This window comes from Coenobita brevimanus, chromosome 23 (assembly GCF_032717465.1).
Source record: "Coenobita brevimanus isolate Jiangsu-jjx chromosome 23, ASM3271746v2, whole genome shotgun sequence".
In the NCBI taxonomy this organism is placed as follows: domain Eukaryota; kingdom Metazoa; phylum Arthropoda; class Malacostraca; order Decapoda; family Coenobitidae; genus Coenobita; species Coenobita brevimanus.
In genome coordinates this window covers 64,048,859-64,069,869 of record NC_136976.1, presented here as the reverse complement: position 1 = coordinate 64,069,869, position 21,011 = coordinate 64,048,859, and the positions used below count along the sequence as shown (strand labels likewise).

Below are 21,011 nucleotides of genomic sequence, written 5' to 3'. Positions count from 1 at the left end.
TTTCTACCCCCATCGTTGAGCCGGGGTATCGCATCTAGGGGTATCGTATATCAAGGTATACCTGTGTTTTCATCTGTCCAAGAGATCAAAGGATGGCCAGGATGTAGAGTCTTGGACGGACAATGTGCATACCATTCATAGACTCGTGTTTTTTTCATAGCCTTCTTGAAAGCTTGGTCAAACATATTCACTGCTTCAGCCACGGTTTTCCTAAGCAAGAAAAATCTAAATTTAAAGCACACTCTTTGCTCACTGAAATCTGCCATAGTGGTCTGATGACAAAAATCACAGCAGTATTGTGCATGAACAAAGAAAAAACACCACACTAAGGACTTGACCTTCTCAGTGCAATGCCAAGTGGCAAAATGATTTGCCAGACCGCAGGCAAGTGGTGCCTACCAGTTGAATGGGGAACTATTTCCTTTTCTCATGCTGTCAATCTGTTGTGGGAATTTTTGGATCCCCCCCTTATACATCCTTAATATCACTCGGAAATGTACCCATGCCACACACCCCTCCACTAAGATCCTTGGAGTGACAAAAGACAGCACATGTACACCACTAATATTAAACTCAGCAAAGTACTTGTGCCACACTTCCCTAAACTAAGATCCATGGAGTGACATACAACACTGGATTCACCTTCAAGGACAACACACAAGACATTAAGAGATGGTGTACCCTGACTCAACACACTCAGGGCAATGACAGGAACAGACATCGGGCAACAAAAAGAAACAATCTCTCCCTTTTACAAACAATGCATTTGACCAGTGAGGGCCTATGCCTCCCTGGTATCGGTATGGGACCCTATCCTATCTAACACCCATTACAACACCTTGCTGATCATACAGAACAATATGCATCATCACTGGTTGCAGCAGTACCACTCCCACAACTCATTTCCACTTTGATACCTATCTCCCTGTTAGAGAATATCTTGACATGCAAAATATGTCTACAGTACTATGTTAAGTTAGGAAGAGCTGGACACTTTATTTATCAAAAGAGTTATAGCTACACATGAAAACTTTGTATAATGAGATGATACAACAGTCTCAGCCTGGCCAGGATCACCTCAAGCATAAAGAGGGTCTCAATCAACAGTTATAGCTTCAAAATAAACAGCTTCAATACATGGGTGTAACTTCCATTTCAACAGCTCACTGCACTGTGGAATCAAGATATACATATTTCCTCTGTGCGATAAATAGACAGCTATATAGGGCTGGGACATGGAACAACCTGCCACACAGCCACATCATTCCTATGGCACAGGATGGAAGGAGGTTGTATCTTATGTTTTCCTTTTCTCCATTTCTTATTAAAAACCATCCACTAAACCTCCTCATCGTATGTGAGCTGGGAAAACAGGGATAAAATGACGTTAAAAATCAAATATATTTATTAATTAATACATATCTTTACTTTAACAATTAAAAGTCTTAATGTAAAACAAAGATTATTATGCACTTCAAGTACAGTAATAAATTACTGTACATTACAGTAAAGACTAATGATTACATTAACAACATAAATACAGACAGCACTATATAGAGGGCTTGCATGTAACAGCACCACTATGTTTTTGTTTTTTTAGATGAAACTTACGATCAGCTAACAATCCCAAGCATGTAACTGCCAGAGTATAGGGACATTTTTCTGATCTCAAAAAACATTTCTTTTTCATCATACCATACTGCCTACAGCATTAGACTGGGGAAGGGTTATGCAAAATAACCACAGGAGAAATGAAAGGAGTGACAGTGAGTACTTTTTTATGTTATATCTTCAGAGTGATAAATATGATTATATAGTGTGTGTTGTCCCAGATGATTGGCTTAAGTGTGATTGTAAATGTGTACAGGGGGATGGGTGATCACTGGAAAATGGAAATTATAGAGGCATAAAACTTTTGGGACATATAATGAAGGTACTGGAGAAAGTTCTAGAAGGTATGATTAGAGAATGAGTGAATACTGATGAGATGCAGTTTATGTTTATGCCAGGCAAAGGAACCACTGATGTCATGTACATTGTTCGACAGCTTCAGGAAAAATATATAGGAAAGAAAAGGGATCTGTGCTTTGTTTTTTTTTGACTGGGAGAAGGCCTTCAACAGAGTCCCTAGGGAGGTGGTGAAATGGACAATAAGAAAGCTTGGGATCATGGAGCAGCTGGTTAGAGTGGTTAGGCTATGTATGTGGGTGCTCTCACCCTGGTGAGAATGAATGGAGACTTGAGTGATAAGCTTTCCATGAATGTTGGTGTACATCAGGGGTCAGTCTTGAGCCCCTTATTTTTTATTATGGTGCCTGAAACCTTCTCACATGACTTCAGAAATAAACTCCTGTGGAAGATGTTGTATGTCAATGATTTGGTGTTGACTGCAGAGAATGGAAGGAGGGCAGAGGAGAGATTTAGGAAGTGGAGAGACGGCATGAGGCACAAGGACTTGAGAGTAAATGCAGATAAAACATAGGTGATGGATAGATATCTATGATTGATGACAGTACTGTCAAAGAAGAGGCAGAGTGGTCGTGTGCAGTTTGCCACAAGAGCGTGTGATGTAATTCCATCTTGTGCAGTGTTTGTGATAAGTAGGTGCATGGTAAATGCATAAGAGATGCTGTGGCATTAGAGGCAGACTGCAAGATAATGCTTATTTCATGCGTGCAGTATGTCAGGGAGAGCATGTGGAGATGCCCAGGCGTGACAGGAATCAGCTGCTGGTGAGTCTCTTTAGTGTGTGGAAGTGTTTTGTTACTGGGGAGACATGTTATGTCCTGGAGGTGGGGATGAAGCTAGCTCTGTGGCTGGAGTGTGGAGTGGTTGGAAAGGTTCAGGGAGCTGCTGTCTCTCCTGACATTGTGAGGGTTTACCCTCCATGCTATGGGATCTTTGTATATGGCATGTTTTAGGAGTGTAATGCTGCATGGTAATGAGACCTGGGCAGTAAGGGAAGAGACTCAAACATACAGAAACAAAAGTGATTAGGTGGATGTGCAAGGCTTCCTTGAACGCGAGGCCTGCAGGGGCTTAATTTACAATGACAGTGTTAAGAGGAAGGATGAGACTGGAGTGTATTGGTGTTGTGATGAGAAGTAGATTGAGATGGTCTGGGCATGTGGAGAGGATGGGGGCTGGCAATTGAAAGCAGAATGTGAAAGGTATGAATGCTGGGGGTGGGGGGTTGCAAAAGGCAGATTGAAAAAGACCTGGGACAAGTTCATAGAGTGTGACCTGAGGGATAAGCAACTGACCAGGGAGGCTGCCAGTGATCAAGCACCATGGAAAACCACCATTAGGTGATCAAGACAGAGGCATGCAAGTATATTGGAGCCTTTAAAAACGAAACAAACGAAATGAAGAGAGAAAGGTAAACTGATGCTGAATGAGGAGTCTGACTGGAACAGGGAAGGTTTGGAGTCAACAGATCCAATGTTTGGCTCTTGACCTTTGATTGGTGCTGCTACTGTTATCTGAGCAATCAGCAGGATGCAGTTAGGGAAGATGGTGGGTGTGAAAGCCCTCAGGAGATATAGAGTGACAGGAGATATAGAGTAGGTTAGTTACTGATAAATTTGATTACACAACAATGTGTTGTTCTAGATGACTGGCTGAAAAGTGTGGTTGTAAATGTATATACATGGGGAAGGGTGATGACATGGATGGAGGAAATTACAGAGGCATAAAACTTTTGGATGAGCAAATGAAGGTAATGGAGAGCATCCTGAAGGTATGATAAAGAGTGAATAACGATAAGATGCAGTTTGGGTTTATGACAAGCAAAGGGGACTATGATTCAATATTCATTGTCCAACAGTATCAGAAAAAATATATAGGAATGAAGACAGAGCTGTGCTTTATTTCTCTTGATTTGGTGATAGCTTTTGACAGTGTTCCTAGGGAAGTGGTGAAGTGGACAATGGGAGAAAGCTTGGGAATGAGAATTGGTTAGCTAGAGTGGCTATGGTAATGTATAAGGGTGCTTGTACCCAAGTGATAGTGAACAGAGCTTTGAGTAATGAGTTGTCTGTGGATGCTGGCATGGATTTGAGGTCAGTCTTGACCCCCTTGTTGTTTATAATGGTGCTTGAAGCTCTCTCATGTGAATTTAGAAATGGACTTTCATGGGGAGATGTTGTATGCTGATGACCTAGTGTTCACTGCGAAGAACAAGAAGGAGGTGGAGGAGAGAGTTAGGAAGTGAAGAGATGGAATGGGGAACAAGGGTTTGAAAGCTGTTGTTGTTGTTATTGTTGTTTTGCTATCGCTGTCTGTCTGACTGAGCAGATCCACCAATCAAGCACATGAAAGCAACTGACCCTGCAGGACCAATGTTCCCATGCGGCTAATAGTGCCTCACCACAGCGAGACACAGGGATTAGTATGGAGATTTGATTCCTGGGTAGACATCACATTTGCTTCTCCACTCATTTAACAGGGACACCATAGTAGGCTCCACATCACCTCGCTGTTTGGTTATGTGGTTACCATACGGCACTGTACAGTAAATAGCTTCACTAGTTACAGGACACCATTTGGTTTGTCACTCGGTGTAAAACCACCTGAAGTGGAAAGATGGGTACTGAATAATGACAGGAAGGATGGGAGAAATAGGAAGAGTGGAGGACAGACACAAAAAACAAATGGTAGACATGAAGGAAGAAGTAGGTGGCACTATATCCTATATCAAGTAAGTGGATGATGGGCACCTCTACCTACCACCAAGGTTTGAGAGTTGTTGTTAACCAGCCCTAGTCTGTCTGGCATAGCAGACTCATCAACCGGAGGTAAGCAGTTGTCCGTGCATGGGGAACAGTGTGGAGGTTTGGATCCTGTGTGGATGCTTGCCACACTTGTGTCTCTCCACCCAGTTAACAGGGGTGCCATAACATGCTCCACATGGCCCTTTAATTTGGATGTATGGTTATAACATGCACTGTAACTGGTTTTCTGGGTTACAGAAAACCATTAGGATTGCAACTCAGTGTAAAGCCAACTGAAGTAGAGGGTAATATTTTTAAAGTGACTGGAAGGAAAGGGAGAAAAAGGAAGAGAGGATGGCAGACACAAAAACAGAATGAGAAAGGCAAAGGAAGAAGTAGGCAGCACTACATTGAGTGGATGATGGTCGCTACCACGTACCACTATGGTCTGAGTGTAAACATGGATAAAACAAAAGTGAAATTATCTACGGCTGGTGGTGGAACTGTTAAAGCAGAAGGAGTGTGGCCATCTGCAGTTCGCCAAAAGGGTGTGGGAAGTAGCTCCATCTTATGCAGTGTCTGCGAGAAGTTGGTGCATAAGAGATGTAATGGTATTAGAGGTAGGCTGGGAAATAACGCTGATTTTATGTGTGTGATGTGTTGAAGAAGACTGAAAGGCATGAAAGGATTGATCTTGCTGGCGAGTCTCTTGAGTGCATGGAGGAGTTTTGCTGTTTGCGGAACAAGTTGTGTGGGAGGTGGGGCTGGAGCTAACTCTGTGTCTAGGGTAAGGAGTGGTTGAGGGAAGTTCAGGTGACTGTTGCTTCTTCTGACACTGAAAGAGCTCTCACTCTGTGCTAAGGGATCATTGTATGCAGCATGTGTTATGAATGTAATGCTGTATAGCAGTGAGACCTGGGCAGTGCAGGAAGACAATATTTGTAGGCTCAAACATGCAAATATGATTATGATATAGATGGATATGTAGTGCATCCTTGAATGAGAGGCCTGGAGTGGAGGGATTAGGACTGCAACTGAAAAGCTGAGAGTTAGGATGGGACTTGAATGTATTAGTGTTGTGATAAGAAGGGGTAGACTGAGATGGTTCCATCGTGCTGAAAGGATGGAAGACGACAACGAGGTGCAGAAGGTGAGAGGTGTGAATGTCAAAGATAGGACAATGAGAGGCAGACCAAAAATGACCTGGGATGAGGTCATAAAGTGTGACATCAGGGATAAGGGACTGAATAGGGAGGCTGCAAGACATCATAAAGCATGTACAGCCATCATTAGGTGACCACTGCCGATGCAAGCGAGCCTTTATAAATGAAACGAAACATGGTTAACACATGACACCGTAACTTTGGGGACCTCATTCCACAGATGACACTCAGTGTGTAAAACCATATCCCATTTTCAGTTCTGGAACCCTTTATCCTACACCGTTGTTGAATGAATGTCTACTGATGCAGTCAATAGTACAACAATGGTATGGCATGATGAAAAATCAATGATTATCATGGTCAAATCAAAGCATGAATGCTCCCTCAGTGACAGCCTAGAAATTGTAGAGTTTCGTTCGTGAAGGAAAACAAAAGTACTGCACAGCAGTGACATCAACGCAGTCTCTATACCTACAGTCAGGTCTCGCTATATGTCTGCTCGCTGTGTGATAAATCGATATAATGATGAACACAAAATTAGACCCATTTTCCAAATAATGATGGTGAAATGATCGCAAAATTCGCTAGACTGATGCATCCCAGTTAGCTGTTTGGACCAAGATTGCTGTCAAGTGTTTACATTTACTAATCATCTGCCTTTCACTCCATTCTGTGTGTGAAAGGCCACTGAAACACCATTGCTATCACCAGATAACAGCCTACGTGCATAACAAATAGTGCAGTGTGCAATACTAAGTTATGAGATAATTTTTTGTATGTGAAATACTGAAAGTTGTGACTTGGAAATCATATCTCCCAGAATGTCATGGTGCCTCCCAGTCAGCTCACTGGGTCAAGATGGCCGCTCAGTTTACAGTAGTTGTCATTGTCTGCCCTTCATTCCATTTTGTACACGAAGGGCCATTGAGGCACCATTGCTATTGCCAGATAACAGCACACATGCATAACAAGTACTGCAGTATGTGCTATTACATGTAGTGATAACTTTGTGTGAGATATACTGAAAGTTGTGACATGGAAATCGTGTTGCCCGTACAGTCTCGGTACCTCCCAGTCAGCTGAATGAGTCAAGATGGCTGCCCAGTGTTTACATTTGCCGTAATCTTCTGCCTTTCATTCCATTTTGTATGTGAAAAGCCACTGAAACAACACTGTCATCATTAAATAGCAGTGTAAGTCCAAGACAAATAGTGCAGCGTGTGATACTAGGTGAAATGATAACTTTTTTTGTGAAATACTGAAACTTGTGACTTGGAAATCATGTTTGGCAAGGATGCTACCCCTAGTTGGAAAGCACGGTGAAACTGAGGACACCAACGGCATGCTTAAAAGGGTAAGGTTTTTGTAGACTTTAGGTTTATGTTGTCAAAGACCACTCCCTAACCCCAAAAAACCCTTGTTAAATCAACCTTATTATACAATAAATTGATATGCCATGGGCTTCCACTTGACATAATCCCACTGCAGAGAAAGACCTGACTGTACTATAGGCCATAAAAAAAATAGATACAGTTTACCAGAAAAATGGCCAAAGGTAAAACTTAAAAAGGGACAGAATCCTGCCATGTAAATCCTTCCCTTCCATCCTTCAGTTGATAAAACTGAAGATGGTTTAGGAAAGCCGTGAGTTTCTTGAAGGGCTTATAGGATTGAAGGGCAGATTTGTCACCCACCACTATGAGCTTGTACTTAGCTCGGGTCAAGGCCACATTCAGTCGACATTCATCTTGCAGAATGTCATCTGACTGCAAATGAAGAAATACAAAATATTACATTATTGTAGCATATACAGTACCACTTAAAAAATACGAAGATGCAGGCTCATATTTTTACATTTTATTCAAGAAAGAACATGACCACCTAACACAACATCCGTGATTAGCAGGGGTGTCCTACAGCTTCCTGTTCCTTTTCTTATACTGCATGAAAATTATTAAGTTACCCATATCTACCAACCAATATGCCTCTGTGATGCCATTTAAGAAACACTTGAAGACTTTTCTCTTTTTCATATCTCATGATCTTGATGGAGCTGTTACTAACAACTATGGGGTCTGATAGGGGTCTTTGTGTTGCAGCAACAGTACTGTATTTATGAATCGGCAATCATATTGTTACTGCGAGTTTTTTAGTGCCAGTGAATTCTTCTGAAAAACTAGAGCTAAAAAGATCAACTACTATTTACATTATTCTCTTTGGGTACCTTGCAAGTGTTACAATGTACTGAATTTTTAATCAAAGGGATGCTTGTTGGAGATATGTAAGAAGGCATGGATGAGTGAAACTGTGCCTGCAGAGTGGAAAAAGACTGTGATTGTACCCCTGTACAAAAATAAAGGTGAACGAAGTGAGTGCAAGAAATATCGTGGCATAAGCCTACTGAGTGTGGTAGGGAAGGTATATGAAAGAATTATTATAGAGAAAGTAAGAGAGATAACAGAAGTCCTAGTGAGTGATGAACAGGGTTGCTTTAGGAGTGGCAGAGGATGTGTGGACCAAATATTTGCAGTGAGACAGATAGTAGAGAAGGCTTGTGAGAAGGACTATAAGGTGTTTATGGCATTCATGGATCTGGAAAAAGCATATGACAAAGTGGACAGAGAAGGATTGTGGAAAGTTTTGCGCATTTACAGTGTAGAGGGTAAGCTGCCAGTTGCCGTCAAGAGTTTTTATGATGGTAGTAAAGCATGTGTCAGAGTTAATGGGCATCTAAGTGAATGGTTCACGATCAGTGTGGGTGTGCAACAAGGTTGTGTGATGTTCCCATGGTTGTTCAATGTATATATGGATGGGGTGATAAGAGAAGTGAAAACACGAGTAATGGAGAGAGGGATGGCAATGGTAATGAATGGAATATCTCAAATTTGTTGTATGCTGATGATGCAGTACTGCCTGCATGTACTGCACAAGAACTTGGTAGGCTAGTGCAGAGTTTTGCTGATGTCTGTAAGCGTCTTCCCTTGAGAGTAAATGCAGAAAAGAGTAAAGTGATGGTTACTGAGAGAGAAGGTGCAATGTAACAGTGAATGGAGAGAAACTGGAATTGGTGAGAGAGTTCAAATACCCGGGTACAGTGATAGAAGAGGAAAATGTGCAAAAGAAGTGGAAAGTAGTGACACAAGGAAGGAAAGTAGCTGGTGCAATGAAGGCCTTGATAAGAAACAGAGGCTTGAGTGTTGCAGCTGCACGAGGCTTACATGAAGGATGTTAGTGCCAACTTTAACATATGGATGTGAGACTATGGTGTGGCATGAAAATGAAAAGTCAAGAGTAAGAGTAGTGGAGATGGGACTGCTGAGGAATGTATGTGGAGTACAGAGGGTGGATAGGATACGAAATAATGTGATTCGTGAAAGATGCGGAGTGAGGAAGTTGGTGGACACCAGAATTGAAGAGAGTGTACTGAGATGGTATGGTCATGTGGAGAGAATGGATAACAATAGAGTGGTGAAGAAGGTATATCTGAGCGAATTCGAAGGAAGGAGGAGGCGAGGTAGGCCAAGGAGAAGATGGAGAAATATGGTGGATGAATGTGTGAGGAAGAGAGGTTTGGAAGTCGCTGAGGCTAGGAAACTGACAGGAGATCGAGCTGGCTGGATGAATTTTTGAGGAGAAGTGCATGATCAGGGATTTTTGCACCCCATTTTAATGTGGCAGCGTCTGGATTGACCCTGTCGGATACGATTATGTGAAGCTACAGAAAGTGGTGAATGTTTTTGGTGTATCCGATAGAGCCAGGATTCCGGGGGCTTGAATAATGAGTGAATGGAAGCGTGGTCCATTGGACTGGGCAATTTTGGGCTGTCCGGACATTGCTACGCCTTATCCTGCCCTTGGGTGGGAAAGGAGGTCCGGATGATGATGATGATGATGATGAATATTTGTTGAAACCATGTGCCATTTCTTCACCAATGTCTTACATTATACAGCCATAAGACATTTCTGTTTATGCCTCACCTGATCTTTTGTCCTAATTCAGACACTTAATATCCATGACTTAGCCTGCCTCATTATCCTACATCTATATTTATTTTCCAAGGTTCAGTTTCCATAGACAACCTGGTCATACCATGAGACTCTTAGTACCTCCACCTTCGGACCATTGTGTTGTGGCCAGCTGCTCCATTTCTTCTGGATATTATGAATCAAAGATTGGATGGATTTATATTGATTATCTGTATCTCAAATGCTACTTTGGGAAGACAGCATTCCAAAGAAGGACCTCTCACAATCTGATATGAATGTACAGCATATGCAGTACCTGAATATAAAAGTACTTACATCAGTATAAGACGAGCCAGAGCGCACACAAGAATACACCACCACACTCTTGTCCCGGCCCTGGTACTGGTCCACCGTGTTCACCTCCACTCGCTTCATACCCTCTGCTTCATCCCGGGCCAGCCATGTCCGTAAAAGCTTGACTTGGGCTCGGTATGGAGTGATAACACCAATATCATCCTCGGCAATACCTGCCTATGGAGAATTGTGGTAGATCAATAAAATACCATAATGAAACCACATGAAAACTGCTGCCGTGCTATGAGACAGGCCAAAATACTACAGTTCACAAAGTCAGTGGAACACTGAAGAACTACTTGTATCCTTTTCATCAGTCCTTCAATTGAATACTTTCGGGTTACATTAGTTTGTTACAAAACTGTAATATGTACATTGCTGTATATTACTTCAACTACTGAATATCTATCCATTCATTTGCCTAACTACAGCCAGATGCCATAATCCTAGAAGGTGTTACCACAAATGAACTGCCTCCCTACCACCCTGTCCTCTACAATCAGGCTGCCCTCTCCCCAACTCACACCACACTCATTCCTATACCACTCCACCCAGATTCTACATTTCATGTTGAATATACATACAAAAAAATTACCAGTGCAGTACTGCATAAGGTGTTACAGTACTTGTGGAGATCATGGTTGAATTATTGGGAGGGCAGACCACTGCAGGGAGATACCGATGGATCTCAACATACTTGGGTCTGATGAGTATGAATAGGCAAAAATATGGTTTTCTGTGAAATTACTCATCTTATGTAGTTCCAAACATTACAGTATATTCAGTAGAGTAGATGACTGAAAATAAACTGAACACTGTGTCAGGATGCTTAACCCTTTCAACTCAGGTCACTTTTTCAACTTAATTCTGACAACTACCAAATTAATTTGCTTGGTGGTTTTAAAGAGTTAAAATTAGCCCTATATACAGTACTCGTCAGAAGTATCAAGCGCCCTGTGTCCCTCCTAGGAAACAAACCTTTCAACACTGAAAAAACATATAAATAATGCATTTTATTTACCTTTAGTGCTTCATAGGGTATCCTTTACGCTTCTTCATGGACTTGAGACATCTTGGAAGTGAAAGGGCGAGGCTCATGAGGTGCTGGAGGGGTATTTTCTCCCAGGAGTCACGAATGGCGGCTTCCAGCTTAGGCAGAGAGCTCACGTCCTTCCCTTGGAGACTCTTCTTTACGAGGTACCAGAGGTTTTCAATCGGGTTGAGGTCTGGGCTATTTCCTGGCCAGTCTGTCATGAATGATATCTCGCAGTCACGAAGCCAATTGGTGACCGATTTGGCCTTGTGAGCAGGTGCACTGTCCTGCTGAAACACTCGTGCACCTGTTAGCTCGAAGAAGTCTGGTAAATGATCACACAGAAGCTCCAAGTAAACATCCTGATTCACTCTAATGTTCTTGGGAAGCACAACAAGCTTCCCCAAACCTTGACCAGAAAAACAAGCCCATACCATGAGTGAATCAGGATGTTTAACTGTGCTTTCTACATACCGTGGGTCAAGTGGGTCACTACCTTTGCGTCGGTACACATGTGCTCCTCTGTTACAGGTGACACTAAATGTTGCCTCATCAGACCACAACACTGACAACCATTGTTCCTCACCCCAGTTAAGATATTTATTAGCAAAGGCAAGCCTCCGAAGTCGCTGGTTTTTTGTGAGAAGAGGCTTCTTCACAGGCCTGTGACTTGTGTAACCAAGTTCATGAACCCTACGAGACACTGTTCTCACAGACACCTCACCAAACACTTCCGGGTTGCTCTCCTTTATTTTCCTTGCACTCACATGAGGATTAAACTCCACTGCATGTTTTAAAACATTAACAGACCTTGGGGAAGTTTTCCTAGGCCTACCAGACCACTGTTTCTTTGTGGGAACTTCACCACCGTTTTCCACTCAAAACCGCGGGCACCACCGACGCACTGTCGATCGAGCCACACCAACCAGTTCACTAATTTTCTTTGTCTGGTGGCCTGCCTCCTTTAGAGCAATGATCTGGGATATGATTTCACTCGATAGTTCACAGGTAGGTGCCATAACAAAGTGGCGAAAGCCAAAACACTGCGGGACACTCGGAACAGCATGCCCGATAACAAGGGCCACAAACTCACTTACTCAGGCTACAAATTCACACACTCACTATGGAAGTCGGTAGAAACCTGGGTCCACCTCACAGGCAAACCTTCCACATACTGTATAGCTTAATAATTCTCTATCAGATAGTCAATCAAATGACTGTCAAGTTAAAATGGGAATGGCCAATGCCAAACTCTTGTCATGCACTCCTCCGTACAAAATTTATCCAATCAGTTTGACCCTTTGTTAGCACCCTGGCCTCATCAACCCCCACAACTCATTTTCTCACACACTCATTGACCATATTTATCCATCTTCTTTGCCTACCATGCTTCCTCCACCTTCCAACTCTCTCTGATAGATATATCCTTTTCACCACTCAAACTATGCCCATTTTCCCCACATGACCATACTATCTAGCATGCTCTCTTCAAGTCCATAGTCTATTGTCCGTGGGCTTGTTTATTCCACATCCTTCATGGATCACATAATTTCATATTAGCCACTCTCTGCATGACACACACATTTCTCAATGACCTCATTTCCACTGGTCTAACAACTGACTTTGACTTTTCGTTTTCATGTCACATCATAGTCTCAATACAACTCCTTCATGCAGTCCTGCTGCAGATGCCACACTCATACTTTTGTTTTGTATCAAGGCCTTCAAAGCACTAGCCACTTCCCTTACCTCTGCCAGTCTATTTTCCACTTCTCTTGCACATTCATCTCTCTTTTCTATCACTACACCCAGATACTTAAGCTCACTTACCTACTCAAATGTCTCCATTCACCTGAACATTACACTGGGAATCACATTCTCTCTCAATAATCATCACTTCACTCTTATCTACATTTCCTTTCAAGGCACAACGTTCACAGACATCAACAAAACCTGTACCAGTCCCCAAAGTTCTTGTGCATTATAAATACATCATTATCCTGACCTCTTTTTTCCACCCAAGGATGGGGTGAAGTGGGGTTCAGATAGCAAGAGGAAAATATGAAAGAAAGATTTATCAACAGCATGTCCAATGAAATGGGTTACACACTCATTTACTCACTATTCAAGCCTCTAAAATCCTGACTCCACCTTACATGTATAAAGTTCCAGACATATGAACTTCACATTATCTAACAAAGTCAATCAACAATAATCAAGTAAAAGGTAAAAAATCCAACTCTTTTCAAGCACTCCTCCATACAAAATTCATCCAGTCAGCTTGAACCTCTGTTGGTTCCCTGGCTTCAACCTCCATGCCACACTTTCTCACACACTTAATTATCATATAACCGACCACGCTTCTTCTCGCGTCAGTCACTCATGTTTACCCTTCTCACCTGGAGTTAGGTGGTGGCGATCCTCATCCACTCACTACTTATTCTTCCTGTGAATTTGAGGGACGCACCCAAAACGATGGCCCAATGCCCTTCCGATGCACACTGACTGGGGCCTCATGTTAAATTCGGGAGAACTGCCTAGATTTATTGATGAGGTCAGACGTGTACCACATGTGTTGCCACAACCAAGGGTTCCCCCCTCAACCCCCCCCCCAAGAGGATGGGAAATGAGATGGGTTAAAGACTCCCAGAGATGCCAGGTGGTCTCTCAAGAATGTGTGGAAGGAGTGGAACCTTGGGCACTGCAACATAAAATTTTCCATGGGTCTCTTCAACCCCAGGGCACCATTGGCACCAAAGATACTTTATCATGCCCAAATGGTACAGGTGACTTGCAAGGCCCATGTAGTCCAACCGCAACCTGGTAATGGCAACATCAACATTCCAAATGGGGCAATAAGGCTATGGACTCGCAGAGAAGTCAGTGCAAAAATGTCCCGGGTGGAAGGCAAGGAGGTCAGTCACAAGGTTTGCATTCCGGTATGACATGCAGGCACTGTGTGCAAGTTTAGGGAATGCAGCAGGATTAGGTGCCACAGTTACCAATGTGCTGGAAGTCAGTACCTGCCTTGCTGCTGTGACAGCAAATTCATTACCACAGATCCCTACAAGTGAGGGGATCCACTGAAGTTGAAAATGCTGGGGTGGGAAGGGTAAGGAGAAAGAGTTGCTCCAAATTGGCATGGACTACTCTGACATCAGACATTGGATGATCTGATAGGAGGAGGGTAAGTAAGGGCTGTGAGTCAGTATATAAAACCACTGATTGGGAGTGGAGAAAGGTCTGTACAAACTTAAGGACCTGGAGGATAGATAGGAGTTCTGCAGTCAGGACGTCATACCGCCAATTGGAAGACCAAGTTTGGCAAATGGACAGGTCCTCAAAGTAGGATACCAAGACAAAGTATGGTGGAGGGAGCATGGGACCCACCTGTGTAAATTCTAAAGGAGTTCTCATAAAAAGAGGAATCCATGTTATGCACGAGTTGCCATGCTGACTTCAGGAATGGCACCAGGAAGATAGGAAGAGGTAATCACAGACAAATCCATACAAGGAGAGACGGGAGAGAGGGGCCAATGGAGTGGGCCAGGGTAGGTCCAGAGACAGTGTATGGTAGACCTGGATGCTGCAAAAAATGAAGGGTAATCACACTCGTGGCCAATCCAGGGGTTTGTGAAGGACCATGGAGAGTTAGAAGAGGGTGGAGACTAGGTAGCTGTGGGTATGGGAAGAAATGCGATGGAGCAGCTGACAGTCCAACTCTACAATAGATGGAGAGGGGCATCACACCAGACTTCACATGAAGTGAAAAACAGTGGTGGACCTGAAGGCACCAAGGGCAATACGAAGTACAGTATTGTGTTCTGGACAACATCCAACTTCTTGAGGCGAGACTGTGCTGCCAATCCATAAAAGGAAGAACCATATGGGAGCTTGCTCCATCTATGCATCTCACTCTCACTTTGTGTTAACTGGCTATGTAGTTAGACACTGGCTTTCAGCTCTACCCATTTCCATCTATGCATCTCACTCTCACTTTTAATAAATAATAAAATATTTTTTGTGCCTATGATTTCTTCAGTGGAAAATAGTAATATGTTATGTAAGTACACATGATGGTGTTGCCAGCCTGTCTTCTTTGAGTTATATAGCTATATACTGTACCTAGTCACCTTCAGCTCTACTCATTTCCAAGTATGCATCTCTCTCTCTTAATACAGTAAATGACAAAATATGCTTCATGTCTATAGCTCCTTCTGTGGAAAATTATAAACCATGTACAGTACATAGTTATGCATGCTGGTTTTGCCAGCCTGTCCCTTTTGTGTAATGTAGTTACGTAGCTACTTGCCTGCTTTGGGCTCAACTCACTTCTATCTGCACATCGTTTTCATTTTTTAAAGGCTCCAACATGCTTGCATGTGTCGGCCTTGGTCACCTAATGGCGGCTCTCCACACTGCACGATCCATTGCAGCCTCCCTGTTCAGTCCCTTAACCCTGAGGTCACACTTAATGACCTCGTCCCATGTCTTTCTCGGTCTACCCCTCATAACCCCACCCCCAATATTAACACTTCTCACCTTCCTCACCCAATTATCATCCCCCATCCTCTCCACATGTCCAAACCATCTCAATCTACCTCTCCCCATCACAACACCAATACACTCCAGTCCCATCCTACCTCTCAACTCTTCCATCGTAAACCCAGCCCCTCCAGGCCTTGGACGCAGGGACGCACTGCACATCCACCTAATCATTATCATTTCTGTACGTCTGAGCCAGCGAATATCTTCCTCCTTCACTGCCCAGGTCTCACTACCGTACAGCATTACACTCTTAACACATGCTGCATACAAAGACCCCTTAGCACATAGGGAGAGTCCTCTCAATGTCAGGAGAGGCAAGAGCTCCCTGAACTTCTTCCAACCACTTCTCACCCTAGCCACAGAGCTAGCTCCAGCCCCACCTCCAGCACACAACATGTCTCCCAAATAACAAAACTCTTCCACACACTCAAGAGATTCACCAGCAAGTTCAATCCTTTCACGTCTGACAATCTCCATCTGCTCACCCCGACACGCCGTACACATAAAATCAGCATTATCTCGCAGTCTACCTCTGATACCACTACATCTCTAATGCACTCACTTATCACACACACCGCACAAGATGGAATTACTTCCCATGCCCTTGTGGCAAACTGCACATGGCCATTCTCCCTCGTCTTTGACAGTACCGCCACCAACCCTAGATATCATCACTTTTGTTTTATCTGCATTTACCTTTAAACCCTCATGCCCCATACCATCTCTCCGCTTCCTGACTTTCATTTTTATTAACAAAATATTCTTAGTGCCTGTAGCTCCTTCTGCTGAAAATAACAAAACGTTTATGCAAAAATGCATGCTGGTGGTACCAGCCTGTGTCCCTTGTGTTGCTTAACTATGAACAGTAACTAGTCACCTCCTATGGGGTATACTCATTTTCATCTATGCATCCCACTCTCACTTTTAACAAATAACAGGACAGTCTTAGTGCCTGTAGTGCCCTCTGTGGAAAACAATAAAATGCTTACATACTATATACGGTATAAGCATGCTGGTTAGGCTAGCCTGTCTCCTTTGTGTTATGTAACTTATGTAGCTATTCACTTGTTTTCGTCTAATATTCACATACACATCTCACTCTCGCTTTTAATATACAGTATAATAATATTATCAGTGCTTGAAGAAGAACAAATATTCAATATGGATGAGGCCAATGATGGAATGGTATGTATACATGAAATACATTTTTAGTAATTAAAAATCGCATTAACATAACATGTGGGTGGTTGTGTATGAAATATAAAAGGATTATATATGGGCATCTATTGGAAAATCAGTACTTATGGAAAATGCACATTGATGGTATCTTAGGAACACAACCTCCCTCGAAAACAAAGGGAGACCTGTATGAAAGTCAACATGGTGAAGCTTGCAGCTCACTGGTTGGGCATACTGGTGGGCAGATGGGTGGGGTGAGTGGGCAGGGTTGGGTGAGTGGGTGGGTGTGGTGGGGCAGTGTGGATGGGTAAGTGGGAAAGGGGTAGAATAAGGCAATGAGGATGAGCTACTTGAGGTGAACAGGTCCATTGGGAATATATGCCTGGGGGCATGGGTCAAATGGGGAATATAGGATCAATGGATTAAATGAGACCCTAAGGGTCTTCTCCTAAAGAGAGGTGGTCCCCCAGAGTCTAAGGCAATGCCAGTATACACAGTAACAGTTTTTACTTGGGCAATGCCAGAAACACTGCTAGTTCCTCAATACTGTAAAGCATTTTGCACTGTTTTTACTCTTGACTTGTTTTCATACCACACCAAAGTCTCATACTCATATATGTTAATGTCAGCATTAGAATAAATTAAATAATTAAAGTTTAGGCACATCACATTGCTCTCCATTCACTGAACATTGCCTACCTCATTGTCCTTTAATAACAGTACTGAAGCGTGAAACTTAATGATCACTACGTCTATAGTGATGGTGGTAGGTTGTGGCAACCATCATCCACTCTCGATGTAGTGCTGTACACTGCTTCCTAAGGTGACAAGCTTAATGGTTTCCTGTAATTCAGGAAACCATTTATACCACTGGGTGGCAATCAAACAACCAAATAGTGGCATGATGTGGAGCTTACCATGGTGCTCATGTTAATCGGGTGGAGATGGAAATATGGTGTCCAGCCACAAACTAAACCTTCACACTCTTCCCTGTGCCTTACCACACACAAGGAAACATCATTTAAATGCACAGGTGGTCCTGCAGTGCAACTGCCTGACTTCGGTTGATGAGTCTGCTGTTAAATACCAGGAATAAGTGTTGTACGATTTACTGTAGTGGCCTTTTACAATGGCTTTCAAAGTCAGGGTATGTACGAAGGGGAACGTGGGGAGACGTCCATAATCCAGAAGGATCCATTATCTTGACATGCCTTTGGCTCCATTACATCAGATAATCATGGGATTATTGTATTTAACAACTTAGAATTTATCCTATCGCTCTCTCTAGCTGACTCTAAAACCTGACCTCTTCCAATTTTAAACCTGACATATACTGACCTTGAGTGGATATTTTCATGTTTTTTTTTAAATTTTATTTTTTACTATTCCTTCCCTTTTGGCCATTCTTCTTTCTGACTAACAAAGCATCCCTCTTTCTACTGCATTTACATGTGCTCATACCTTGATGTATACATTTGCACCTTCCCATTATGCCATTTCACTCTCATTCATCCATTTCACTGTCCTGCACCTTTATCTTGTAAAGCACCATCACACTATATACAGGTACCACAAACTGACTTAGGAACTCCCTCCACAAGGTATTAAAAAACACAGAAATCATAGTATATCACAGTGTTTGTTCATGAAATGTCATTCATTAACATGAAATCATGCTTCCCTTGTTTTTCAGGACCAGTTGGATGCATTTTGGCATGGAATCACTTAGATTTCTAAAGCAATCTAAGGACATTTCTTTGCACCAAACATTTGTCTGTTCAGTCTTGAGGCTGTCCAGACTGGGTGTCTTCTTCTCTGCCATGATTATCTTCATCTTTGCCCACCAGTTTTCTATCAGATTTAGATCTGGACTGTTGCCAGGCCAGCCGAGGACCTCAACCCAATTTTCCTGAAGCCATTTTGTCGCTTTTCTTGACTTGATCCATGGAGCTGAATCGTGCATGAAAAAGTTGCACCCATGAATAGCAAAATGTTTAACAAATGATCTTTCTGAACTAGAATGTACCAGCCACCATTCATCACCAAGTTCTTAGGAGGAGAGTAGAGGCCTCCCCTTCCCATTTCACCTGAGAAACATCCCCATACCATTACTGATTGTGGGTGCTTAACAGTCGGCACTGTGTAAGCAGGGTCGTATTGACTACAGGAGGCAGGGCAACGAACCTTGGCAGAATGCACTTGGAACACTTGAAATGTGCTTTCATTGGAAAACATAATCTTTCTCCACTCATCCGATGTCCAGTGTGCATACTTCTTGGCAAACTGAATGCGCTGCTTCTTCATGCAGTCAGTGAGAAGCGGTTTCTTGGCTGTGGTGCGGCTTGGCAAACCCAGCTCCTTCTGCAAGCGGTGTTGGATAACTCGAAGTGAGACGTCTTGTAAAAGCTGGGGATGCATTCTCTTCAATTCTGCTGCTGTCAGTCGAGGATTCTTGATTACTTCCCTCTTCAGAAGCGTATCTGTACCTGTGGAAGTCGTTCTCTTCTTTCCACCGCCATGCTTGTGCTCTGGTACGACAACAGGTGGCTGCAGCAAGAATCTTCATGACGGTCACCTTTGAGTGTCCACTACGTTCACAAATCGTGTTGATAGGGACATTATCCTGCCTCCGTGCAATGATATGTTCCCTCTCATCCCTTGAGCAGTACTTTCCAGGCATGACAACTCGACTCTAGGAAATAACAGGGCAAACAGTAATGCATATGAAAAAAGAGGGAGGCGCAAGCTCAGCGCGACGGGAACATATATTCCCACTCTCGCTTCTGGGCAAGCACTGACGTGCTGAGTGTTTCACCATCTCCCGCCAACACCATAGGAGTTGCCAGTTACTTCTTGCCCAAAAAATTCACTTGGTAGAGATGGAAACACAAAGCAAAGACAGACAACTCTTCCATAGCAATTCTGTGTGTAGGTCCTAAGTCAATTTGCAGTGGGTGTACCTCAGCTTCTTACAAACTTTTATTACTCTCATTCTCTTACATTCTTCATTCACACCTCTCAAACTGCACACAACCATATGAGCCTACCCAGTTTTCCTAGATCCCGGGTAGGCACAGAATCCACATCCATTCTGATGGAGGTACGGAGAGTTGGAGGATGCATGTTTTACTTCACTCTTCTCAGCTACTCAGCATAAAGAAAATAAAGGGTAATATTCTTTGACTCTACCCCACAGACTGGGTTTATGGTCACCCACCTCAGTGTGATGAATGGTTTCTTGACATTTAGAAAATAATTTGGTTTGTCATTTACTGCCTCAGGTGAATGGATGTTGGGAATCTAAACATGTATTCATTAAGAACATCATTATCTACTTTTATCTTTGCTTACATCAGAGAAAGAATGTACCTACCTTAATGAGTGTATGAATCAGCAGCGCAACCAGTTCTGTCTCTCGCTTGTTGATCACTTGGTTGGCTCGGTCACGGCTCTCACTTGCAGCTCCACACGTATCAACAAACATCACTGCTCTTTCTAAACTCTGGTCTAGGACTGTTTGTAGCCAACAGCTCATACTATCATCCATGACTAATTTCTGGAAACAATATCCAGAAATATGTGAATACTGAATATACCATCTGCATCATCATCTTAATACAGTATCCAAGATGTAAAGTACAGCTATCCCAAAGTACAGCAATACAGTGCTTTTATATATGCAATCACTGAATATCATAAACTTCAAAACTTACATAATGTGCTTTTCTCAAGTGTTATCTGACAAGAATACTTGTGTGAGTAACCAATGACAGAAACAGGAAGTCATACACACATCATAATAAGGAAGAGTAATGGTGGCATTTTCAACAGCTGGACTAGCACACTGTAACCGGTTGTCATACATCAGTTCATTGGCTAGACTCATTATTGGTCCATTCATGCGGTACTGCTCATGCAGGTCTGACGTCGTTTCTTGAGAGTCCAATCGCATGAAGAGGGATTCCGACATCCCTAAGGTTCTGGGGGAAGGGGGATAAAGAAAGTTACTACAGGACTAAATATATCCTTACTTAATAAACATTACATACATACTAT

General features: G+C 42.8%; 1 protein-coding gene across 1 annotated transcript in view; it reads right to left on the bottom strand.

Annotated features, from left to right (window-relative positions):
• Nucleotides 1–7,437: 7,437 nt before the first annotated feature.
• The window catches only part of Dna2 (DNA replication helicase/nuclease 2), a 193,535-nt gene continuing 179,961 nt past the window's right edge, over nucleotides 7,438–21,011 (bottom strand). Inside the window, exons 23-26 of the mRNA XM_080267024.1 lie at nucleotides 20,749–20,935; nucleotides 20,325–20,511; nucleotides 10,174–10,368; nucleotides 7,438–7,637 (exon numbers count right to left, since the gene is read on the bottom strand). Of these exons, the coding sequence (XP_080123150.1) occupies nucleotides 7,438–7,637; nucleotides 10,174–10,368; nucleotides 20,325–20,511; nucleotides 20,749–20,935 (769 nt within the window). The remainder of the gene's footprint in view (nucleotides 7,638–10,173; nucleotides 10,369–20,324; nucleotides 20,512–20,748; nucleotides 20,936–21,011) is intronic.